Source organism: Lolium perenne, chromosome 6, assembly GCF_019359855.2.
Source record: "Lolium perenne isolate Kyuss_39 chromosome 6, Kyuss_2.0, whole genome shotgun sequence".
NCBI classification, from domain to species: Eukaryota; Viridiplantae; Streptophyta; class Magnoliopsida; order Poales; family Poaceae; genus Lolium; species Lolium perenne.
Window position 1 is genome coordinate 244,856,059 of NC_067249.2, and position 22,558 is coordinate 244,878,616.

A 22,558-nucleotide genomic window follows, 5' to 3' on the forward strand; every position below is an offset into this window, starting at 1 on the left:
TTTTAACTCTGTCTGGCAGAATAGCCTTTTGTTAGTATTTTAAGATTACAGGAGCTACGGGACTCCAAAAAGGGCGAGGCCAGAGGCCACACTTAGAAATTTTCGGGAGGAACAAAATGAGTTGAAGTGGGACACCAGGAGGTCAACGGGCTGGTAAATAGAGCAGGTGGTCTGGGGCCCACCCCAGGTCGCGCCACCTGGGCTCTTTTCAGCCCCTCGAACGACGTCTCAGCTCCTCCTTTCACATACCTCCTCATATACCCCGAAAACCTATCCTCACAGGAGGACGAAGCTTTCCATGAAACATAGCACCACCACCAAGATCTTTCTTTTGGGGGTCAGATTCGTCTTGCTCTCCACGTCGGAGAGGGGGATTTTGACGCCATCTTCACCACCATCGTCATCAAAACCGTCTCCATAAACCATGTTCTTACTCTCCATCACCATGAGTGAGTTGCTCTCTATAGGCACATGAGGTGGATGGCGATTGGATGAGATTGATCATGTAATCATGCATATGTATCGAGATTTGAGGTGTTTATCTTAAGGATATTCTTATATGGTGTTGATACACCTTTTCTCTGTTTAATGATTGTTGCTAGGGCCTGAGTGACATGATTTTAGCAATGAACTTTTATTGCCCCATCGCATATATGAGTTTGATATGTATCTGCAAAGTGTATTGCATATTATTATGTTGAACATGCGAACCCTAAAGTGACAGTTAGGTAAAACAAGGGGAATATGTGGTAGTTTGAGGATATTGTATGTTCATGGAGTGCTAATGCATTATTCCAAGCTATTCTAAAAGGTATACCTTAATTACATGTAGTTCCAAGTTGGCCTCGGTGAAATGGGTAGGTAGGACAATAGATGTTGTGCAAATTCTTTTGGTCAGTACACATAACTATATTGGAACACACGGGCCCGGCCCTGAGGGGGCGAGCGGGGCGGCCGCCCTGGGCCCCAGGATCCAAGTGGCCCGCCTAGGTATGACGTACGCAATAGCTCAATAGGAGGAGATCATGGGCGTCACCATTAGAGTAGATCGAGATCGAGTTTACTGTCGAACTGTCGTATGTTTTAGGAAGACGAAGGATGAAATGTTATCCCCAGCTGCTTTTAAATGGGATCATACTTGGGCTTTGTTTCCTTTGTTGCTTGAGCTTTTCTTTTTCTTTGGGCCCGGCTGTTTCTCCTTTGGTGTTAGCTATGAGAATATTAAGTCTGGTACGGCCGGTGAGTGCAGACAATAAACTCATTTCTCTTGCCATACCGCTTATTTATCTATTTGTGTTTTCGTTATTATCAGAAAATGTCATGTTTTCGTTAGTTGCTCTAATCATTGTCAAAAGTAGAACAACTAGCATCTAGAAAGATTTTTTTAACCCTAGTGTTATGAGCAGCATGAGAAAAATGGCCGATAATCCCATCTGAGACTCAAGAAAATGGATTTGAAAGGCCGCGACAAAAATCATGGACGATCGAGTAACCACCAGGCGGTAGTGACAGTTGATGGTCGTACAATACAACAACATCAAAACCTTTTTTCCAAGCAAGTTGATGGTCGTACAATATATGCTCTAAACCAAAAAATTATACAGTTGAATTTTACTTTACATAAAACCTGAGAGAAAGAACAAATTTTTACATAGTATATGTAATATTTTGGTATCAGTATTGTTTTCGGATCTGAGTGTCATAAATTAATGGAAGTATTAAGGCCCCTAATTTCTAGTCTCGCCCCGGGCCCTCAGAATCTCAGGACCGGCCCTGGGAACACATACCTACACACAACGGAGTTAGCGAAGAACACTATGTTATTTGTATTACATAATGTGATCAATATTATTCATGCAACACCACGCTATCACCTCATGCCTACACTTTTAGCCAGTGAAGTCACAAGTTCACTACTTCCGGTGAAACTGTAAATCTGCTACTATTGTTTACTGTTTGGTTTTACTTATTTGATTCAACTGCTGCAATCACCACTTTCTTATTGAGAATATTGATACACCATTGATGACGTTGGGACTCCAAGTCCAGAGTGTTGTGTCAGCAAAGTATTTTCCCTCCCTTCTTCTAGCAATCCTGCAAAATAAAATAAAGCCTTGTGTCCCCAACTCTACCGTGTGGTTGTCAAGCACAAGGTTTCGTGTAAGTAAAAATAAATAAAGTAGTAACTAAATTGAAGTAAACTAAACAACTGAATAAACTAAATAAAAGCGGTAAAGATTTGTTTGTTTTGAGGTTTTGAGTGCAAATAAGAAAGAAAAGTATTTTTTGTATTTTCGGATTAAAATAGTGATGCAAATAAAAGGCAAGATAAAATTGATGGAAAGGTGTTTCTTATGATTAAAATTGGACCGGCGTTCATGGGTTCACTTGACTATTCTCCCTTTTAAGTTGTAGTGGACATATATGAAGAGAATAACTTTAACATGTCCAAGATAATTACTCATATGGGCATCACGTCCTAACATAGAGATGATGCAACACATATCTTTTATACTCCACAAGATAGGAATAACTTAAAACAATCTTGTATTAAGAATTAACAGAGTATAGCCATAAGAACTTTGACATGATGTTTGAGTATCAAATATGCTACCTTGAACAAAGAAGATCATTAGTTTTGTCACACAATGAACATAGCACATGCATTCACTTTATCCCTAGTGAGATGGCAAAAGAAAAAGGCAAAGCCATAATAGATCATGAATTTGTTATCACTATTCAATCACTAAAACCATGCTATTCCATCTAATACACACATCAACCCACACACGTTCTTGCATACAAGTTGGATCAGAACCAATACTTAAGAACGGGGTACATAATATGCATCTATCAATACATCTTACACAAAGTATAGCAAAATCTCATACCATCATATCATAGAATAAAGATCCACCACATAGGTATTTCAAATATGACCATAATCATGTTGGGCGGCTCATATGATACTAAGAACTATGAAGAACATGAGAGAAATAGATCAAGCTACTGCCACAAACCTGTAGTCCAGAGGTGGACTACTCCCCCTTGATCATGGTGATGATGAGGAAGACGTTGGAGAAGGTGGAGATCCCTCCGGCGACGGCTCCGGCGGAGTTTCCCCCTCCAATCTTCGCTGCTTCAGCCTCTTTTTTGTGTTTTTGTGTTTCTGCGGCACTCTCCTCCCGATAACCCTTGGGGGCCATATATATAGTGGGTTTTAGGTCAAAATACGTCAGTGGGCGAAAGAATCAAGTGATTTGGACGATCGTCGGCCAAAAGAGAGGGGTGGCACGCCCTACATGTTTGGGCACGCCACCTGGGCTCTTTTGGGCCTCAGGCCTCTCCAAGTATGCTTCCAGGGCTCAGGTTGCTTCTCCTGATGAAAAAATGATCCTCTATAAATCTTAGCTAAATTTGACTCCGTATAGGTCTCTGAAAGTGAAAAAAATACACAAAATAGGGAATTCTTGTTATGCAGAGTTATAAACCAAATAAAGGGGGTCATTGAAATCAATGTAAAACATGGTATTATCATCATATATGTTGCAAATATGTGAAAATTCATTCTAACAAAGGACAAAGTTCATGTATATATTTTACATGCATCAACCATGGTAGAAAAGTCTTAGTGGAGTGTTGATAAAATGCCACATCGTTGAGGTTGGCCAACCGGGGTTGGCTCGTGGGCCATTTTGTTGTGGCGTGACATCGTTGTGCCACCCCAGTTATAGGCATGTACCAGTGACGCACCCAAATGCGTCACACCACAATATTACTTGTGACGTGTTTTAGTTCTCCACGCCACAAATCACATACCCCTATAAGATATTTTCTACTAGTGTGTAAGTATGATCAAAGAATCCATTTCTTCTTGGATAGCTATATTCCACTCCTCGTTCTTGTTTTTCAGTGCCTCTCAAAAGCACTCAGGTTCTAAACTATCAGACAATAACACCACATATCGATCTGATATGTACCTAGTGGAAGGAACATGACATTTGTTGGACCATCTGACTGGATCTGCTAGTGGACTATATGGTGTCGGTTGCTTGCTACTGATCATAATTATCTTCTTCAGTATTGTCATACTCTTGCTGCTGGGGAGTATCTCAGTCACCTACACCACTATGTGCATCATCTTGCACATCTCCTACGGAGTCAATTTGGGTTAGAATCATTTTTGTCTTGTGTTGCCTTTGAGGAACGCCCACCGAAATTGACTCCGTAACTTTCTCCTTTATCTTCACAATATCCTTAATTGTTTTGTCTTCAACAAACACAACATCACGACTTCTCAAAACCTTTCTCCATACCTTGTAACCAGACAAATCACCTTTATAGCCAAAAAAAAAATGCACCGTCGTGTCTTTGAATCAATCTTTGACTTTTCATCTTGAGGGATATGAACGAAGATCTTAAACCCAAAACCTTCAGGTGATCATACGAGTTGTCCTTGCTAGTAATCCATCCGTTCTTGTATATAAGCCACAAACTTATGTACTAAGAAAATAAAGTCAACTAATAATTAGCATGATTAATTATGTGAAAATGATCTCGTGTTCCAGGCTAATTAAACATGTTACATCTGGTGCTTTTTTTTCTCTATGCATGCATGCCACATTTACATTAATGGGTATCATCTTGGCCTCTTGGGAGATATAATTCTAATCATTTTTTCTCAATTAGTGTAGTGGCTTTGTATAGTTGTATAGATGAAAAATGTATTTTAAAAGTGACCGTGTATATAAAAACAGAGGGAGCAATCTGATTTCACCCAATCCATGCAGACGTCGATCTCATTTCCATCATTCCATGGACGATATGGATGAAATGAAACCAGAAATGTGAAGTTAATTTCTAATCCCGTGCCTAATTGACCCGACCGCTGAAACATTTACAAGCACTAATGTACATCGAACATGCATTGATCATATTAATGACCAAACAAAAGAAAAAGAAAAGCAAGTGCCCTCGCCGGACTGCGCGCGTCAATTTCAGTCGACGGCGACTGTCACTGACGTCGGAAATACACCGCCGTCCATTCTCCGCCGACCGATGTCTCCCACAGCCGATAGGCTCACCGTCGTTGCACCGTCGGCATCGTTGGTGCTTAGGCTACGCTTCAAGTGCCGTATGCTAGGGCATAGCGCCTCGTCGGCCCACGCTTCCAATGACGTGGCGGACGACGCTCCAGCTGCCGTCCATGCTGCGCCGGCCAACCTGTTGAGCACGCCGGCGTCGACCTGCACCGACCACCCGTCATCCCCGAGCTTCGTTGTCATGATGTCAGAGACGCTCCGCTTGAGCGGCTCGAAGTCGACTGGTCTGAACAATACTGTACCGTCGACGGCTCTGATAAGCTCTTGTACATTGGACTGTGCCGAGCACGTGGCGGCGGAGGCAGGCTGTGCGTACTCCTGCTCATGCTCCACCGTCAGGTCGCTGGATGAGTTGCGTGATCCCTCGCCACCGCTGTCGTCGCCGTCGTCGTGGATGTGATCGTCAGACATGGACAAGTTCAGGTCAAGCGGTAGCGCCTTGCGTGCCCTCACACGCCGATATCCGTCGAGCGGTTGCTCCGGCCTACGCTTCGGCGTGCTGTGCTGCCGGACCCGGAGCTCCAGGTTCCATGGCGAGTCGGCAGGGTGATCAGGCGCTGACGACGACATACTTGACATGACAACGAAGATGGCGCTGCCGAGGGCGACGTCGCGGCCGTGCGAGTCCACGAGCCGGCCGGACTCTACGGCGCGCACGATCGCGCCGTGCACGATGTCATCGGCGTGGTCCAGGTCGTCGAGCACGATTACGCCGAACGGGTTGGCACGTACAGTTTCAGCGACGCGGTCCAGCGCCGTCCTGCCGCGGCACGACACGACTGAATCTTCCCCGCCGTCGACGGTCGGTGTGCAGCCGAGCCGCACGGTGACTGCTTCCGCGCCAAAGACCGCCACAGAGAGCGCCTCGGCCATCCTCCTCTTCCCGACTACGTCGGAGCCGGCGAAGAGGACCCACGTGCCGGCCTTAGCTGCAACGCATCGCCGGTTGCCGTCGCCGAGCCTGGCCTTCACGATCGTATCAGCCACTGCAGCCGCAGCCTCGGGTTGCCATCTGACGGCCTCCGTCAGCCGTTTCACGAGCACCTTCACGTCCGTGTCGCATACTGATGCCGCCGGCCTCGTCGAGGACACCGGACCCAGCGCGAGCTCGGTGTCCACCACTCTGCCACTAGGCGGTGCAGATGGCCTTACTGGCATCGCCGCCTGCATGCTGCCGAGAACGCTTGCGCCGTTCCACTCGGAGCAGGTAACCGCGGCCGATGGCCGGCCGTAGGAGTGCAACTGCGCGCACCGGTCAAGCCATCGACGTCGCAGCTCGTCGGCCTCCCATTCCTTCTCCTGAACCTGCACGCGGTCGAAAGACGGTGGACGTGCGCTGGCTGGCGTCCCGATCTGCAGCCACCGTGACATGGTCTTCTCGGCAGGGTTGAGGGAGCTCGCGTCAGAGGATGCTACCTGGGCGCGCTCGCGCTCGTAGCCGTCCATGCAGGCGTTGCACATGCTCGGCGCCGGTCTGTGCGTCGTTGCACCGGTCATCGCCGACGACAACACCTCCACCGAGCTGCTCAGGATGCCTCTGTTAATGCCACCACTGTGACACGAACAAGAAAATTAGTCACATATTCACGAGAGATGTGACACAAAATAAAGAGGAATTTTCCTAGTAACAAACCTCGGCGAGAGGCCGAGCGACGACGGCGGCTGCGGAGGCCTCGGCGTGATGGGGACCGCCTGGATGTCCCACTCGCTCTCCAGCGCCGGGTGGTACACCTGGAACTTGAGATACGTGGCGCACGTCGCTGTGCCGATCACCCAGACGCGCTGGCGCTCGCCTTCACCGCCGGAGTGCTCAAGCACGCGCGCCATCTCGGCCACCGCGGCGCGCGCCGTGTCGAGCACCATATCCCTCCTCGTCTCCTGCGGTTCGCCGAAGGCCACCGCGGATCTTTCCTCTACGAGCCATTGCATGTTGCCGAGATTGACCACGATGCCAGAGCTCTGCGACGCCATCGACGGCGCAAGTAGCTCCGACCTGATCGCCTCGCCGAGCTCCCTGATCTTGGTGACCAGCTCGGACCTATCCATGTCGACCAAGTTGCTGAATTCGATGACTCGCGCGTTGCCGAGGCGCTGCCGCTGTATCATCGCTACGACCTCCTGCACCACGGCGTCCACGTCCGCCGTGTCTCCGACGAGCACCGGATTACGCTTCTTGCCCCTCTTCAGCACATCCACCACTTTGGCGACCTCCTCGTCCCGGTTGCCCGACGCTTGCCGGTGCTGCTGCAGCGACCTGGTGGCGCTGACGTACACGCCAGAGTCGGGGGCCGCCGGGTCGGAGAGGGAGCGGAGCATGGCCGCCTTGACGGCGGTGCTAGAGAAGGAGGCCTCCCGCATGACGCGCGCCACGGACGGGTCGTCGAGGATGGCGAGCACGAGGTGCGGAACGCCGACGCGGTGGTCCTCACCGCCTGCATCTATGCCTGCGCTGCCGCCGATGCGGCGGTGGTGCGCGTAGGCCCGCTTCAGCGCGGCGGAGAGAGCGTTGGAGAGCGGCGGCGGCGCCGCGCCGCGGAATCCGTCCTGGTGGTTCTGGTGGTGCTCCGTGGAGGTAGGGAGGCGGTCGAGCGCCACGGCGAAGCAGAGGTTGAGCGCGCGGCACCGGAACGGGTGAGGTGACGCGAGGCCAGCAACGCAGGCGTCGCGGAGGAGCGGCGCCGGGCCGGTGAGCAGAGCGGCGGCCGCGTGAAGCGGTGTGGTGTGCGCGTGTCGGCGCCTGGACGCATCGCCAGCGGCGCGGGACAGCACGGCCGCAGCGTCCGGTGTCAACGGTGGCGCCGCGGCCGACGGCAGCGAGACGGCAGCTGCGGATGGCGTTGCCGCGTAGGCTCTCATGCCGGTCGGTCGATCGGTACGTCTCCGTCGGGTGATGGAGCTGAGGTTGCCGGGGGTTGAGGTGGTGTTAGTTATAGGTTTAGCTGGAGCTGGACGTCGTGGTGATGGCGAGTTTGGTTCACCAGTGCGTGCCACTGGAAAAAGAGGCGGGGACATGAAGAGATTGTTTAAGGTGCAAGCATTTGTAAGTGCTTCTGGCAGGGTGTGGGACCGATCCATCGACCAAAGTAACAACCCTACTTTCATTTGGTCCTCGTGAAGTTTCAAAATTAGCTTGTAAGTATTCCTCTATTTCTTACCCTCTTTTCTTCATAGACACATTGGTTTAATTTCCAGTCCGATGATTTTTTTCACGAATGTTAGATAATGTTCTGTAGTACAATAATTTCCAAAGATAAATCATCTTAAGTTTTTTTTGAAAAAACATCAATTCAACAAAATTGTAGATAGTATTTACCAATATTTCAATGTATTTCCATTTATTACAACAAAAAATCAGTGGCCGTTCACAGATATCCAACTTTTCTACGTAGACCATTGGTTTCCAGGTATTCTTATCTGAAACTTATTTCAATAAACTACAAGAGTTTACGGTAATAGAAATTAGTCGATATATGTAATACCAAATGGGTACACGCCAAAGATATATTTAATGATGATCAACCGGTGTGGATTTAATATTATGGATGTTTTTATATTTTTTGCTATAGACTTGTGCAACCTTCAGTAAGTTTGACTTGAATAAAACAAATATGACTTATATTTTTGTAAGAATTGAAATTTGTTTTTGCAATTTGATAGAAGTTTGAGACATTCTTAACCAATATTCCAATGGATTTCCATTGAGTACACAAACTATAGTTTATTTTCACATATATGTATTCGCAAAACTTCACATATATTCTAGTGATTTTTATAGAATCCATTAGTTTTCAGGCTTCTTGAATTTTCGTCTTTGAAACGTGGGTGTATATACCCCCTCTCTCATATAATACAACATACCATTACAAGTTTACAACCGGAGGCAGAGCTAGAGTAATGGTAATCCGGGTGAACGGTGGTGCCCCAGGTGCCAAAAAACTTATATTAGGGGTGTCACACATGGTGAAAAATAGCTAGTTTACAAAGGATTTTTTTGTTTTAGTGCACCCCCAAGCATGCACTTGTATCCGCCGCTGATTATAACCACTAGATTTTGATGTGCGCCTTGGCGCACGACCCCGTAGAACTCGTACATATTTACACTTTGTATACAAATGATGGAAATATGGTTTTATAAAACGAATTTGAAAGATGCAATTAGGATAAAACACATGGGATTTGACGACAGACTTGAAAAGCCACCTATAGACGCTTTACGCTCAATTATTCCAGATAACATCCTCCGTCACACATCCTCTGTCACACCACAGAGTTAGTCGATGCTTATTCCTCATATACCATCATTGCAAAATCACGAACGAAGTAGAAAACCTTATATACAATCGGAAAATAGAGCAGTATTTTGAGGCTCGCATTGGCTCGCCGTCTCGGTGAACAAATTGTAAAACGCTATATTAAGCATCTCTACAAATCAATGGTAATAAAACATAGATGGAAAAAAGCTATCCAATGGTTGCTTGCTTGACTAACAACTGCACTGAGACTTCTCCAACGGAACTATGTATATGACATGTAGATGGGGGGAATGTCACCACCACTTCAGCCTTGGTGGGTGTGTTACTAATCGCCTGAGAAAGTAAATCATTCTATCAACATTATGTTAACCACATATGAAAGTCTACTACTCCATTAATAAACGAATGTCTCAACCTCTTCAAAATTTAAATGTATCAAAGGGTACACCAAAATTTTAACAAAGTTGAGACATCTTTTAATGAATGGAGGGAGAATGTAATAGGTAAAGAACACAGAGACAATTCTTGAGGGAGCGGCATGATTTAACCAGGAATTTACAAATCTCTGTTTGTTGAATGCACATGCTACATACAAGAGGCAAAAACACGAAATATATTACAACAGGCACACATATACACAGTCATGGTATAATCAATGCACATAATCCAATTCAAATCAATCAAGATTAGTATGATAAAACAAGTAACCCGTATAATACAAATGACTCCAGAAAAGCAATTCTTGTAATATAACAGAATGGTAAGTTATGAGGATTATTCGCACTAATACTCTGGTAAAACAAAGCGCAATCATTAAAATGATATTATACTGCATAGAAATGCAAGTTGAATCACCATTCTTGATGCTTCTCCGACAAACTTTTGGAAAATTGAGAAACAGTGAAAATATGATTATGTTTTAGTCCCTACATAGGTTATTTGAAGTGGTCCGTGCCTAACAGCCAAATACCATTCTCTCATCTATCCAAATTTAGTACCTACCAATGTGCCTCCAGGTGTGCCAATTGACAAAATGTATATAGTACCAAATTAGGCTCTTATGTAGCCTAAAATCTCAAGATTTATTTATTAATGTATGTGAGGCTTTCTTAGGCATGATTACTAATATGAGTAATATGCATAGATTTACAAACAACTGAAATACCTTCAAAATGGTTCTAATATTATTTGGGGTGGGGGGGGGGGGGGGGGGGCTCATTTTGCATATTATATTCACTGCCTCACCGTTTTGAGATTTGAAATATCTGTTAGCACACATCTTGCAAAATAAGAAGACTGAGATATATGTATCAACTGGGTTCATTACTTTGGTTTTATTTCTATAGCTGAATGTTTACCAGCGAACTTATAGTTTGACCTGTCGGCTTCTTACAAATCTATTATGAAATGTTTTTCTCCATCTTTCCTCACTTTTCCTCCGTTCCCTCAATTTGGCATCTCTTCCCCTTTGCTTATTTTTTTTTCCTTTCAGTTTAGCCAGGCTAGGACATCACTGGCCATGTCAGGAAATCAGTTCGGAAATCCCCGTGGAAGGTGACCGGTGCGCGGGAGTTGCCGCAAAGTAGGTACTATTGAAGTATGTCGCGGTGGCAGCTGCTGCCACCAGAACGCGACGCTGGAACCAATGCAGACATGCGGAGCTTCATGTGGAGGTCATCCATTGAGCGTGGGGATGTTGGCTTTCCTTAGTCTTGGTCATCAGAGCATGTCCGTCAAATGGGCAGTCATTTAATTGTGTAACAGGCTGGTGAAGGACAACCTTGCTGGCCACCCTTTCTAATGGATGAATCATTCATATAGTTGGTTACAATTTGTTGTAAGTTGTTCCAGTCTGAGAACTTGAAGATAATATGGGATATATTTCTCATCTGACAATGTCAAGGGGTGGCTTGAATTTTGCAAAGTCATACTAATGCTAAACTATTTAATTGGAATTCGATAAAAGAAGTAATATTCGGAGTATTCTTCTAACCAATATAAGTTTGATTATTTAAAAATTTAATAAGTTCAGGCAGTGGAAAAATAAGCCCAGAAGGTGCACTGTTTAGTACAGCCTCTTGTCTCTAGCTAGTTGTGAAGCTTCCGCACAAATATATAGTGTGTAGCAATTGATACTAAAATAAACTCGTTTTCTTTAGTCCACCCAAATATATTGTTTGCTACTGATCTACAAACTCTAGCAACAAACTAATCTGCATAGATAGAGAACACGTTTCACACTCATATTATGTGAATGCAGAACCCATAATATTATAACTGGTTATATTGAGTTGGACAACCTTTTTTCATTTTCTATTTCTTTTACTCAAGTTCATTTTTAATCTATAGCCAGCCTATTTTCCCCAAGCTTGTGGTCGACATATCACTTTCCTATGCCCATAAGATATACTGATGTCGGTAAAGGTTGAGAAAAATATTTGTAGAGATATGGAGCAGAGGACAAACCTGATGAAATTCAAAAACTTAAGTAAGTCCAAATGACTAATTACTTGGGCTGCCTACCTCTACATAGTTTCCTTGTCAGGCACAGTGGCTACAAGTAAATTTTTTTAGTTCAAAAGAGTGTAACAAACATAATGTCAGCTAATGTTTGATCTTACTTTCCATCTTATGCAGCAATGCATACATAGTTCATAAATAAAATAATATGCAACTAAATCTGAAATTAATGAGGTACCATGGTAATGAAAATAAAGATAGTGGATTACTTCATATTCAAGGCTGGTATTGGTTTCAGCTGCATTTTATTATTATGGTCTCAATGTATATCACATTTACTAATTAGGTCTCGTTTTGGTGCTCTGGAAATAAAGAATGGTGGAAGTTGAATGGAATTTTGGCAACTTCCATTCAAAGCAATGTACAAAATGAGCTCCATGGTGAAAATCCAGTGATTACATTCCTGTAAAATTAGTGAAGTATGGAGCAAATTGGCCGTAGAAAGCAGTCACGTCCACTTGAGGCATTGAAGCTAATTGGCCGTAGCTGTGAACACCGGTTCTACGTGGTATCAAGACGGAAAGCAATCAAGAGGGAAATAGAAGCTAACCTGCAAAGGCTTCCGCGACGTGCGATGAAGACTCTAGCAAAATAAAATAACAATAGATAATCCAGAACCATCTTAAGTACCGGAATAATAAAGATGTGATAGAGCTGTAGGCAAGAACTTATTTGTATGGCAACTTGAAAATAAAAAAATACTCGATCAAAGTGATGAAGCAAGCAAATACTAATATTTTTTCGTAAATTCATAAAACATGTAAATATGTGGCTGTCCAGCTGAACATTCGAGCTCCACGCTAGAAATTTCCATCTAGGAAGAGCAGTATCGTTTCTTAACCAAGATTACTGTATGCAACTTTTTATATATTTATAAGAGGCAATATATTCTATCATTTATAGAGGTGAGATATTAAATTCTTATATGTAATAAGTTTTCAGAATCGAGAACTGAACATGTAAGATAAATAACAAATCTACGTATGCAACAGAACTTCTTGGACATGCCAAACAATGCATTCTTCAGAGAGCAGATACAGGCCATAATCATTTATTAACTTTTATCAAACCCCGTGAATCCAAGATGTACTGGCCCATGTTTAGGTTTTACCACTCGATTTAACTGTGCGCCTTGGCGCACGATCCCGTGGAGATCATGGCAATAATCATTTTGTATAAATGAGACAAAATAGCTGCCAATATGAGAATAATTTTTTTAGCTTTTAATGGAAGCAATTAGGATAAAAATTTGCATAACTTCTGAATATCTTACTCTTAGTTATTGGAACCAATATATTCTGTTCTTATGATGTATGCTGTTTTTTTTTTTGGATCTCCTGGGGATCTGGGACTCAATATGTTATGACTAAGAAAGTGAAAAACACACATGACCGTTCAAAATGGAAGCAAAGAAAAAATGGCGAAAGAAACATCCACATAAAAGAATGTTTGAAGCCACATAAAAACATAGGAATTGTGCTAAAAGGTTTGAGTGGTTGGAAATTTTCCTCCAAAATAGATTGCAAAGGATCCTTAGGGGTTAAAATCCTGCGACTCAAACTACCTACGTAGGAAAAATTCCTAAGGATTGAAATCCTCCAAATAATCCTATGAAATTCCTTTGAACCAAAAAGTGGCACTTGATGGCTAGTCGCGTGCCTTCGGTGTCCAACATTTCTCTTGATTCACTTTATAGTTTATATTAGTCCAATACAAGCCATTGAAAATATCGCAAAGAAGAAAAATAAAAGGTTGCAATAAAAAGTACCCCGTACCATTTAATGAGCAAAACAAGTAGAGAGCAGATAAAACTCAGAATGCATCTCCCCATTTTACATGGAACAGAGAAATGGACCATTGTAAAAATACCTACAATTTATGCTAGGCACTCAATAAACATGTTACAATAAAGTGGCAAATACTATTGCAATTCATCACTCTAGCTAAATTAAGCTTCAAACTACAAGCCTATTTTGAGGGAATGTAGAAGTTCCATGAAAATCGATATCTGGGAATTATAAACTAAGTCTACTGAATATTTGAATAGAGAAAATCAGTTGATTATTAAAAAAAATCTAAGGATAAAGACTGAATGGAACATGTAAAGTAAATAAAACTAATATGCGTTATTGATTGTGCCCCAACTCCAAACAGTCTTAAAGAACATTTCCCCAGTAAATATTCTTGATATCATACTGAAACAAAGTCTGAGTGGAGGCATTTGAGTTATGGAGAAAACACTACAATATTATCAAAGAATTTAGTGAGATCAGAGGTACATAATTAATTTTCTATAACATTGCAATAGCAGAAAAATAATGCATTAGTTTTAGTTTTAACAGGATTCAGAAGAAGAAGGAATGCAGGAGCATGCATTTGTTGAAGCATTGACCAGTAAGCTTTGGTACGTTAATAAGTGTAGCTCTAAAAAGAGGAGAAGTTCCATCGCAAGCACATGAGTAGAGTTTGAGCGATTAGAAAATGACATTTTACAGTTGCTGAAAGCTGTGTAGTAACAGACTCGACATTTGATATGGGAGCAGTGTGAGATTGACTAACAGTCAACTTCTAAAAAGAACATCTAAGGAAATAAAGGGTGCAAATCGCCAACACAAATGCAACTACAATCTAGTGAACATTTTCTTTTGGTTGTTTTTCCTGTGTGACTTGCTCCTTCTAATACAAAATGCTGCGCATTTAGATGTGTGTTGGAGAATAAAAATCATACGCCATTGCCACCCCAATTGAAGCATTATATCAACGGAAATGACCTGTGGAGTAGAAAGAAGGTCGGCCGCCTCCTTTGTGAGCTTAGGATGCAGCAGCACAAAGTATATCTTCCAGAAGCAGCCCTCGCTGATGTGGCCGGGGCAGAGCTCGATTCTCAGATCCGCCAGCTCTGGCGCCACGCTCTCGACGGCTAGGGCGTGGTCTTGCTGCGCATCGGTCATGTCAAAATCTGCAGTCGAACGCCAACACGGAGAATCAAAAATCAATTAAGATTCAAAAGGTGTTGACGAAGATGAAGGGAGGCAAGTGAACGCACGAACCGTCCGAGTCCGCGTCGTCGGGGAGAAAGGGGAAGTCGAGCCAGAGCTCGGGACGCATGGCGGCGTCCCGCGCGAAGACGACCACGTCCTCCGTAACCCCGGCGGCCTCCGTCCCACTCCAGTCTTCTTCCGGGGGAAGTAGAGAGGAGGCAATCTTGGCGAGATCCGCGACGGCCTGGCGGCCCGGGAGCCGCGCGAGCCCCGCGCGGAAGCGGCCCGCGATGGCGCTGGGGCAGAGGAGGAGGCGGGGTGCGGCGGCGATGGGGCAGAGGAGGAGGCGGAGCTCGGGTGGCGGCGGGATTTAGCGAGCGAGGGGCGCGAGCAGAGAGGACGACGCGCCAACGCCGGGCCGGGCGGGTTTCACATGACCCATGGATAAAAAACGGGTTCGGCGAGGGCCTCGTCCTGGACTACTCCACCAGTCAAAAAATGGACGGACGAGATCCACCACCAAACAAGATCCAACGGCTACGAGCCTCAAATCGTTGTGAGGCCCCCTATGGGGGGCATCATATATAACTTTAGATAATACAACATACTATTACAACATTGTAAATTATTTGACTTAGAGAGATTATAATGTGTCACGCATTAGTGTACGCACATTTACAAATTGCACCAAAAATTATTACTAGGAACATTGTACATTATAGGACGGAGAGGGATTATAATGCATAGTGTACGCACATTTGCACATTGCATCTAAACTTTGATAGAATGTGTATATCTATATTGTATTTGTACTAGGTCGGTTAGGTTTCTTGTATACCAAGATAGATCTCACCTACCGTCATGTATATCTTGTAACTCAAGGCTATTAGCCTATATATATGAACACGCCGGCCCTCATTAGGAGCTGTGCAATCCAATCTACTTTGTCTACTTCCTAATTCGTTCATGGTATCAGAGCTACAATCCTAGGCAAATCGCTTCCGCATCCTCCTCATCGCCGGCATGACCTCTCCGGCCTCCTCCCCCGCTGACACCTCGAGTGCGATCATCAGCGCCTCGTCCGCGGGAACCGACGGATCTTCAGCACAGTCGATCATGCCTGGCCTCTCTGGCTCGCCATCTCTCATGGCGGGACTTGCCTCCTCATTAGCTGGCGCCGCCATCATCTCCCCACGCGACCTCGCGGCCTCCATCACCATCAAGCTTACCGGTGAGAATTATCTGTATTGGCATGCGCAGGTTGCTCCTCTCCTCCGAAGCTTTGGGCTCATGGGCTACGTCGACGGATCTGAGCCCTGCCCCGCCGACACGATCACGGTGGACGTCTCCGGCAAGCCCGTGCAGCAGCTCAATCCCGACGCCCAGAGGTGGGCTAAGCAAGATCAAGCCATCCTCTCCGCCTTTGTGTCATCCATGACAGAGGGGGTGGTCGGCATGGTCTTGTTTGCTGCCACCGCTCATGAGGCATGGGACACGCTCGCCGGCGCCTTCGCGTCCACATCGATCGCTCGCGCCAATGGGATCCGCACTCAGATGCAAGATCTCAAGAAGAAGGACATGCCCATGAGCACCTACTTCCATCGCATGAAGACCCTCGCCGACACGCTTGCCTCCATCGGGCAGCCTCTTCGGAACGAGGAGCTCGTCTCCTACATCCTCTCCGGGCTCGACAGCGACTACGACGCGCTGTACGAGGTCGTCAACGCCAGGACGACGCCGATCACCCTCAGGGATCTCTACGCTCAGCTTGAGTCCACTGAGCATCGCAATGCCGCTCGTCGGGCGGAGACCATCGCCAACAACTACTCCGCCCACGCTACTGCCTTTGGCCGTGGAGGTCGCGGCGAGTTCCGCCCTTCTGCTCCCTCGCCCTTTGCTCCGACTCCAGCTTGGTCTGCGCCTCCCTTCTCAACTGGAGGCAATGCTGGTGGTGGTAGGCGCGGCAACGGCGGTGGTCGTGGCAACGGTGGCGGCCGCGGTGGCCCGCCCGGGAACGGCAACAGTGGCAACAACGGTGGAGGTCGCCTCATGTGCCAACTGTGCGGCACGCCGGGTCACACTGCATCCCGCTGCTACAAGCGCTTCATGCGCGACTTCCTTGGCGTCAACAATGATGGCGCGGGCACGGAGAAGCAGCTCGCCATGGCCATGGCGGCCTCTCAAGGCGGACACGGTGAAACCACGTCCTATCACGTGGACCCCGCCTGGTATGCTGACTCGGGTGCGACACATCATCTCACCGCCGAGCTCGAGAAGCTCACCACCAAGGAATCCTATCAAGGCCACGACCAAGTTCATGCCGCCAATGGCATAGGTATGAATATCCATAATATTGGTCATGCATTGATTCCTACTTCCGCATCTAGGCCATTGCATTTAAATCATGTGCTTCATGTTCCACAAGTCACTCGTAACTTACTTTCAATGAGTAAACTTACCCTTGATAATCCTGTTTTCGTGGAACTTCACCCATATGATCTTTTTGTAAAGGACCGAGTCACGCGGGAAATTCTTCTTAGAGGTCGGTGCCGTGGTGGTCTCTACTCCATCCATGTTCCTATCATCAAGCAAGCTCTCAGCGCCATCCGGGGGTCCAAGGACAAGTGGCATTGTCGTCTAGGCCATCCTGCATTACAAGTCGTTCAGCATATCCTCCATAAGCATGAGTTGCCATTAGAGTCTAGTTCCAATAAATCAGTGTGTGATGCCTGTCAACAAGGCAAAAGTCATCAGTTACCATTTTCTTTATCCACTCATGTAATAAAAGCTCCTTTAGAGCTTATTCATTCAGATGTTTGGGGTCCTGCTAACACCTCTATTAGTGGTCATAAATTCTATGTGAGCTTTATTGATGCTTATAGTCGATTTACTTGGCTTTATCTTCTTAAAAATAAGTCTGAGGTGTTTGATGTGTTTCTTCAGTTTCAAAAACATGTTGAACGTCTTCTTGATCGCAAAATTATTCATGTTCAAACTGATTGGGGAGGTGAGTATGAAAAACTCCATCCTTTCTTTCAGAACCTAGGCATCTCACATCGTGTTTCATGCCCTCATACACATCAACAGAATGGCACTGCTGAACGCAAATATCGACACATTGTTGAAACTGGTCTCACCTTTCTTGCTCATGCATCTCTTCCTTTACATTTTTGGAGTGATGCCTTCTCCACTGCTTGTTTTCTTATTAACAGGCTTCCTAGTCGCACTATAAACATGACTACACCTCTAGAGCGCCTTCTTCATGAGACACCGGACTATACCTTTTTTAAGGTGTTTGGTTGTGCTTGTTGGCCTCATCTTCGTCCATACAACAATCATAAGCTTGAGTTCCGATCTAAAAAATGTGTGTTCTTAGGCTATAGCTCCTTGTATAAAGGTTATAAGTGTCTCCATGTTCCCTCCAATAGAGTGTATATCTCTAGAGATGTCGTTTTTGACGAGACATGTTTTCCCTTTGCTAATATGCCATCATCATCGTCTTCACCACCCACAGAAGCATCCTTATTTTCTGCAGACCAATTTATGGATATTGCCTATGCACCTCCTTTGCATGCTAATCATGGTGCAGGAATTGGTCGAGCAGCTCGCCTTGAGCTCCTTACTCCGGAGACGCCTGAGTACGTCGATCGCACCACGTCGGTGCCCCCTGCAGCGCGCATGGATCATGCAGCCTCGGGCCCTGTGACGCCTGGGGACCTCCCCGAGCCTGGCTCACCCGCGGCTCGCCATGAGGCTGCGACGCCCTCGCCCTCGCCTGAGCGTGCCTCCGCGTCGCCACTCGCTGGGCCGGCCCACGGCTCGTCGTCGCCTGCTGCCGCGGCCCAGCTCTCTCCATCGCCATCTGAGCCTTCTACCGCATCAGACTCCACCTCTGGGCTCCCTCTGCCTGCGCCACCGCGGGCTGGCCCAGTAACTCGACTCAGTCACGGAATTGTGCAGCCCAAACAGCGGTCTGATGGTACTGTTGCGTGGACTGCAATCTGCTTGTCTGCTGATGCTACGGCTGTTCCTCGAGATTTTCGTACGGCTCTGCAGATTCCTCATTGGCGAACTGCTATGGAGGAAGAATATTCTGCTCTCCTCCGTAATGGTACCTGGCGGCTTGTCCCTCCTGAGCCTGGTATCAACCTCATTGATTCTCGGTGGGTGTTCAAGGTTAAGTTGCATGCGGATGGTTCCATTGAGCGATACAAGGCTCGACTTGTGGCTAAGGGCTTTAAGCAGCGTTTTGGACAGGATTATGATGAGACTTTTAGTCCGGTTGTTAAACCGGCTACTATTCGGCTGTTGCTGTCTCTTGCTCTTACTCGTGGTTGGCATCTTCGGCAATTGGACATCCAGAATGCATTTCTTCATGGCTATCTTGAAGAAAAGGTCTTTATGAAGCAGCCTCCTGGGTTCACTGATCCTGACAAGCCCCATCATCATTGTCGGTTGATCAAATTTCTCTATGGTCTCAAACAGGCGCCTCGTGCTTGGCATGCACGTCTTAGTTCTGTTCTTGGGTTACTTGGATTTGCACCATCTGTTGCTGACTCCTCGTTGTTCATTCTTCATCGACCGCAGCTGACAGTCTATTTGCTTGTTTATGTCGACGATATCATTGTCGTCAGCTCTACTGCTTCAGCCATTCCACGGTTGATTGCTCAGCTACGCTCCGAGTTCTCTGTTAAGGACCTTGGCACTCTTCACTACTTCTTGGGCATCGAAGTTGATAGTCGCACCCCTGGTTCTCTCCTTCTTCGACAGCGCAAGTACTCTCTTGATTTGCTTGCTCGTGCTGGTATGCTCAAGTGTAGTCCTGCCCATACACCTATGGCTGCGTCTGATCGTCTATCGGCTTTTGATGGTGATGTTCTCTCGGCTGACGAGGCTACGAAGTACCGCAGTATTGTTGGAGGGCTTCAGTATCTCACCATCACTCGACCTGACTTGTCCTTTGTTGTCAACAAAGTCTGTCAATATCTACATGAGCCCCGCAGTTCCCACTGGTCCGCTGTCAAACGGATCCTTCGCTATGTGCGACACACTCTTGATGGTGGTCTTCGGTTCCGGTCCTCTTCCTCGACTCTGCTTTCTGCTTTTTCCGATGCTGATTGGGCTGGCAGTGCAGATGATCGGCGATCAACCGGGGGATATGCTATATTCTATGGAGGTAATTTGATCGCCTGGAGTGCTCGGAAGCAGGCTACTGTTTCTCGTTCTAGTACGGAGTCTGAGTACAAAGCTCTTGGTAATGCTACTGCCGAGCTTATTTGGGTTCAGTCGTTGCTTTGGGAATTACGCATTCCGCAGCCATGTTCTCCTGTGTTGTGGTGTGATAACCTTGGTGCCACATATCTGTCCTCTAATCCAGTATTTCATGCACGGACAAAACACATTGAGGTGGACTTTCATTTTGTTTGTGAGCGAGTCTCTCGGAAGCAACTCCAGATTCGGTTTATTTCCTCCAAGGATCAGATTGTAGATATTTTTACTAAACCATTACCATTACCCTTGTATGAGCATTGTAAGCGCAATCTCAACCTTGTTCAGCCGGTTGAGATTGAGGGAGGGTGATAGAATGTGTATATCTGTATTGTACGTATTTGTACTAGGTCGGTTAGGTTTCTTGTATACCAAGATAGATCTCACCTACCGTCATGTATATCTTGTAACTCAAGGCTATTAGCCTATATATATGAACACGCCGGCCCTCATTAGGAGCTGTGCAATCCAATCTACTTTGTCTACTTCCTAATTCGTTCAAACTTGGGAGTGTGTTGGGTGTGATAGTGGACCGGAATGTTTAAAACCAAGACAAACAAATAATTAGCGTACACATACCTCGTACCTCGACCCATGACATCCAAAAGTGTAAGCCCAATCAAGGCATATATATACATGACCTGAATTTTACGTGGACCATCTGGTAAGTTCCTTATTCTCAAAAAAAAATCTAGTAAGTTCCTACATTTCAAGAGAACATCGGGAGAGAGACCTGGCCTACGGAAAGGGATAGATCACTTCATCTAACGAACATGATATTCATGCACTGGTGGAAAAACAGGCTTCGGGTGAGCCCCATAAGTCGCGATGCTGCAGGATCCGCGACAAATGGTACCTTTAGTCGCGGTTCGGGAGGAGAACCGCGACCAAAGGCCTGGGCCCAGGGCGCTCGGTGGCCAGCCGGTGCACGTGGGGGGTCTTTAGTCGCGGTTGGCCAGGCCAACCGCGACTAAATGCCGAAGGCCTTTAGTCGCGGTTGGCCAGGCCAACCGGGACTAAAGCCCCTCCCCTATATATACCCATCCAGCAGCCAACACTTAGCCATTTGGTGCCATTCTCTTCACAAGCTCACAAGTGGGTGTTAGGTTTGCTTTTGGTTCCTCTTATGCACATAAGGTGTTTGATGAAATGCCCCAAGAGCATGAAACAAACATGATATGAAGTGTTGGAGCCACACTTGAGCTTTCTCATTTATTTTTTCCTCCTCGATCGCGGTTAGCAACTTGAACCTTTGATGTGTCGTTGATAAAATGTGCATGTGTGTGTAGTTCATTGTTTAATTTATATTGTTTGTAGCTAGTTAGTTTAACAAATGCATGATGGTTAATTATATATTTTATATTATAATAATGCAGATGAATCGACAATGGATGTACGGTAACCGACTCTCCGGCGAGTTCAGTGCGGGTTTGAAAGATTTCCTCGTAGTGGCTAATGCGAACAAGCAGGAGGGTTTTGTTATCTGTCCATGTGTTAAATGTAAGAATCGAAGGGTTACTCTTCCTCAAGAGATGTTCACATGCACCTGCTTCGGCACGGTTTCATGCCAAGCTATAATTGTTGGACCAAGCATGGAGAAAGAGGGGTTATAATGGAAGAAGATGAAGAAGGGGATGATTTCATCGATGAAAGCTATCTTGCTCATTTCGGTGATACTTTCATGGAGGATGTCAAGGTGAAGGGGAAGGTGAAGGGGAAGGTGAAGAAGAGGCACGTGATGATCCCGTTGATGATCTTGGTCGGACCATTGCTGATGCACGGAGACGCTGCGAAACTGAAAAAGAGAGGGAGAATTTGGAGCGCATGTTAGAGGATCACAGGAAGGCGCTGTACCCCGGATGCGATGATGGTCTGAAAAAGCTGGGCTGCACTGCTTGGATTTGCTTTGAGATGGAAGGCACGGGCAGGTGTAGCTGACTCGGCATTTGAAAACTTGCTGAAAATGTTGAAGAATATGTTTCCAAAGAATAACGAGTTGCCCGCCACTACGTACGAAGCAAAGAAGGTTGTCTGCCCTCTAGGTTTAGAGGTTCGAAGATACATGCATGCATCAACGATCGCATCCTCTACCGCGGTGAATACGAGAATTTGAATGAATGCCCAGTATGCACCGCATTGCGTTATAAGATCGTAGGCGATGACCCTGGTGACGATGTTGAGGGCCAGAAACCCGGGAAGAGGGTTCCCGCCAAGGTGATGTGGTATGCTCCTATAATACCACGGTTGAAACGTCTGCTCGGGAACAAAGAGCATGCCAAGTTGTTGCGATGGCACAAAGAGGACCGTAAGTCGGACGGGAGTTGAGACACCCCGCAGATGGAACGCAATGGAGAAAGATCGACAGAGAGTTCAAAGATTTTGCAGGTGACGCAAGGAACATAAGATTTGGTCTAAGTACGGATGGCATGAATCC

The 22,558-nt window shown here is 46.0% G+C and overlaps 2 protein-coding genes across 2 annotated transcripts; both read right to left on the reverse strand.

The window, feature by feature from the left end:
* Nucleotides 1–4,748: 4,748 nt before the first annotated feature.
* Nucleotides 4,749–8,105, reverse strand: LOC127305635 (protein SUPPRESSOR OF MAX2 1). The gene is made up of 2 exons (XM_051336139.2): nt 6,736–8,105; nt 4,749–6,654 (listed from the first exon to the last, which is right to left on the reverse strand). Exons 1-2 carry the CDS (start codon nt 7,956–7,958, stop codon nt 4,998–5,000), a joined length of 2,880 nt encoding a protein of 959 aa, XP_051192099.2. The 5' UTR covers nt 7,959–8,105; the 3' UTR covers nt 4,749–4,997.
* A 1,267-nt stretch (nt 8,106–9,372) lies between these two features.
* LOC127309905 (uncharacterized) lies at nt 9,373–15,265 on the reverse strand. The gene is made up of 3 exons (XM_051340617.2): nt 14,926–15,265; nt 14,647–14,834; nt 9,373–9,688 (listed from the first exon to the last, which is right to left on the reverse strand). The coding sequence occupies exons 1-3, from the start codon at nt 14,981–14,983 to the stop codon at nt 9,563–9,565; spliced, it is 372 nt and encodes a 123-aa protein (XP_051196577.2). The 5' UTR covers nt 14,984–15,265; the 3' UTR covers nt 9,373–9,562.
* Between the last annotated feature and the right edge of the window lie 7,293 nt (nt 15,266–22,558).

Coding starts and splice junctions, on each gene's coding strand:
- LOC127309905 (XM_051340617.2), bottom strand. CDS start 14,983: ATGCGTCCCGAGCTCTGGCTCGACTTCCCCTTTCTCCCCGACGACGCG. Junction 14,835..14,925: donor CGACGACGCGGACTCGGACG/GTTCGTGCGTTC, acceptor GTTCGACTGCAG/ATTTTGACATGACCGATGCG. Junction 9,689..14,646: donor ACCTTCTTTCTACTCCACAG/GTCATTTCCGTT, acceptor TTACTTTCTCAG/GCGATTAGTAACACACCCAC.
- LOC127305635 (XM_051336139.2), bottom strand. CDS start 7,958: ATGAGAGCCTACGCGGCAACGCCATCCGCAGCTGCCGTCTCGCTGCCG. Junction 6,655..6,735: donor TCGCTCGGCCTCTCGCCGAG/GTTTGTTACTAG, acceptor TTCGTGTCACAG/TGGTGGCATTAACAGAGGCA.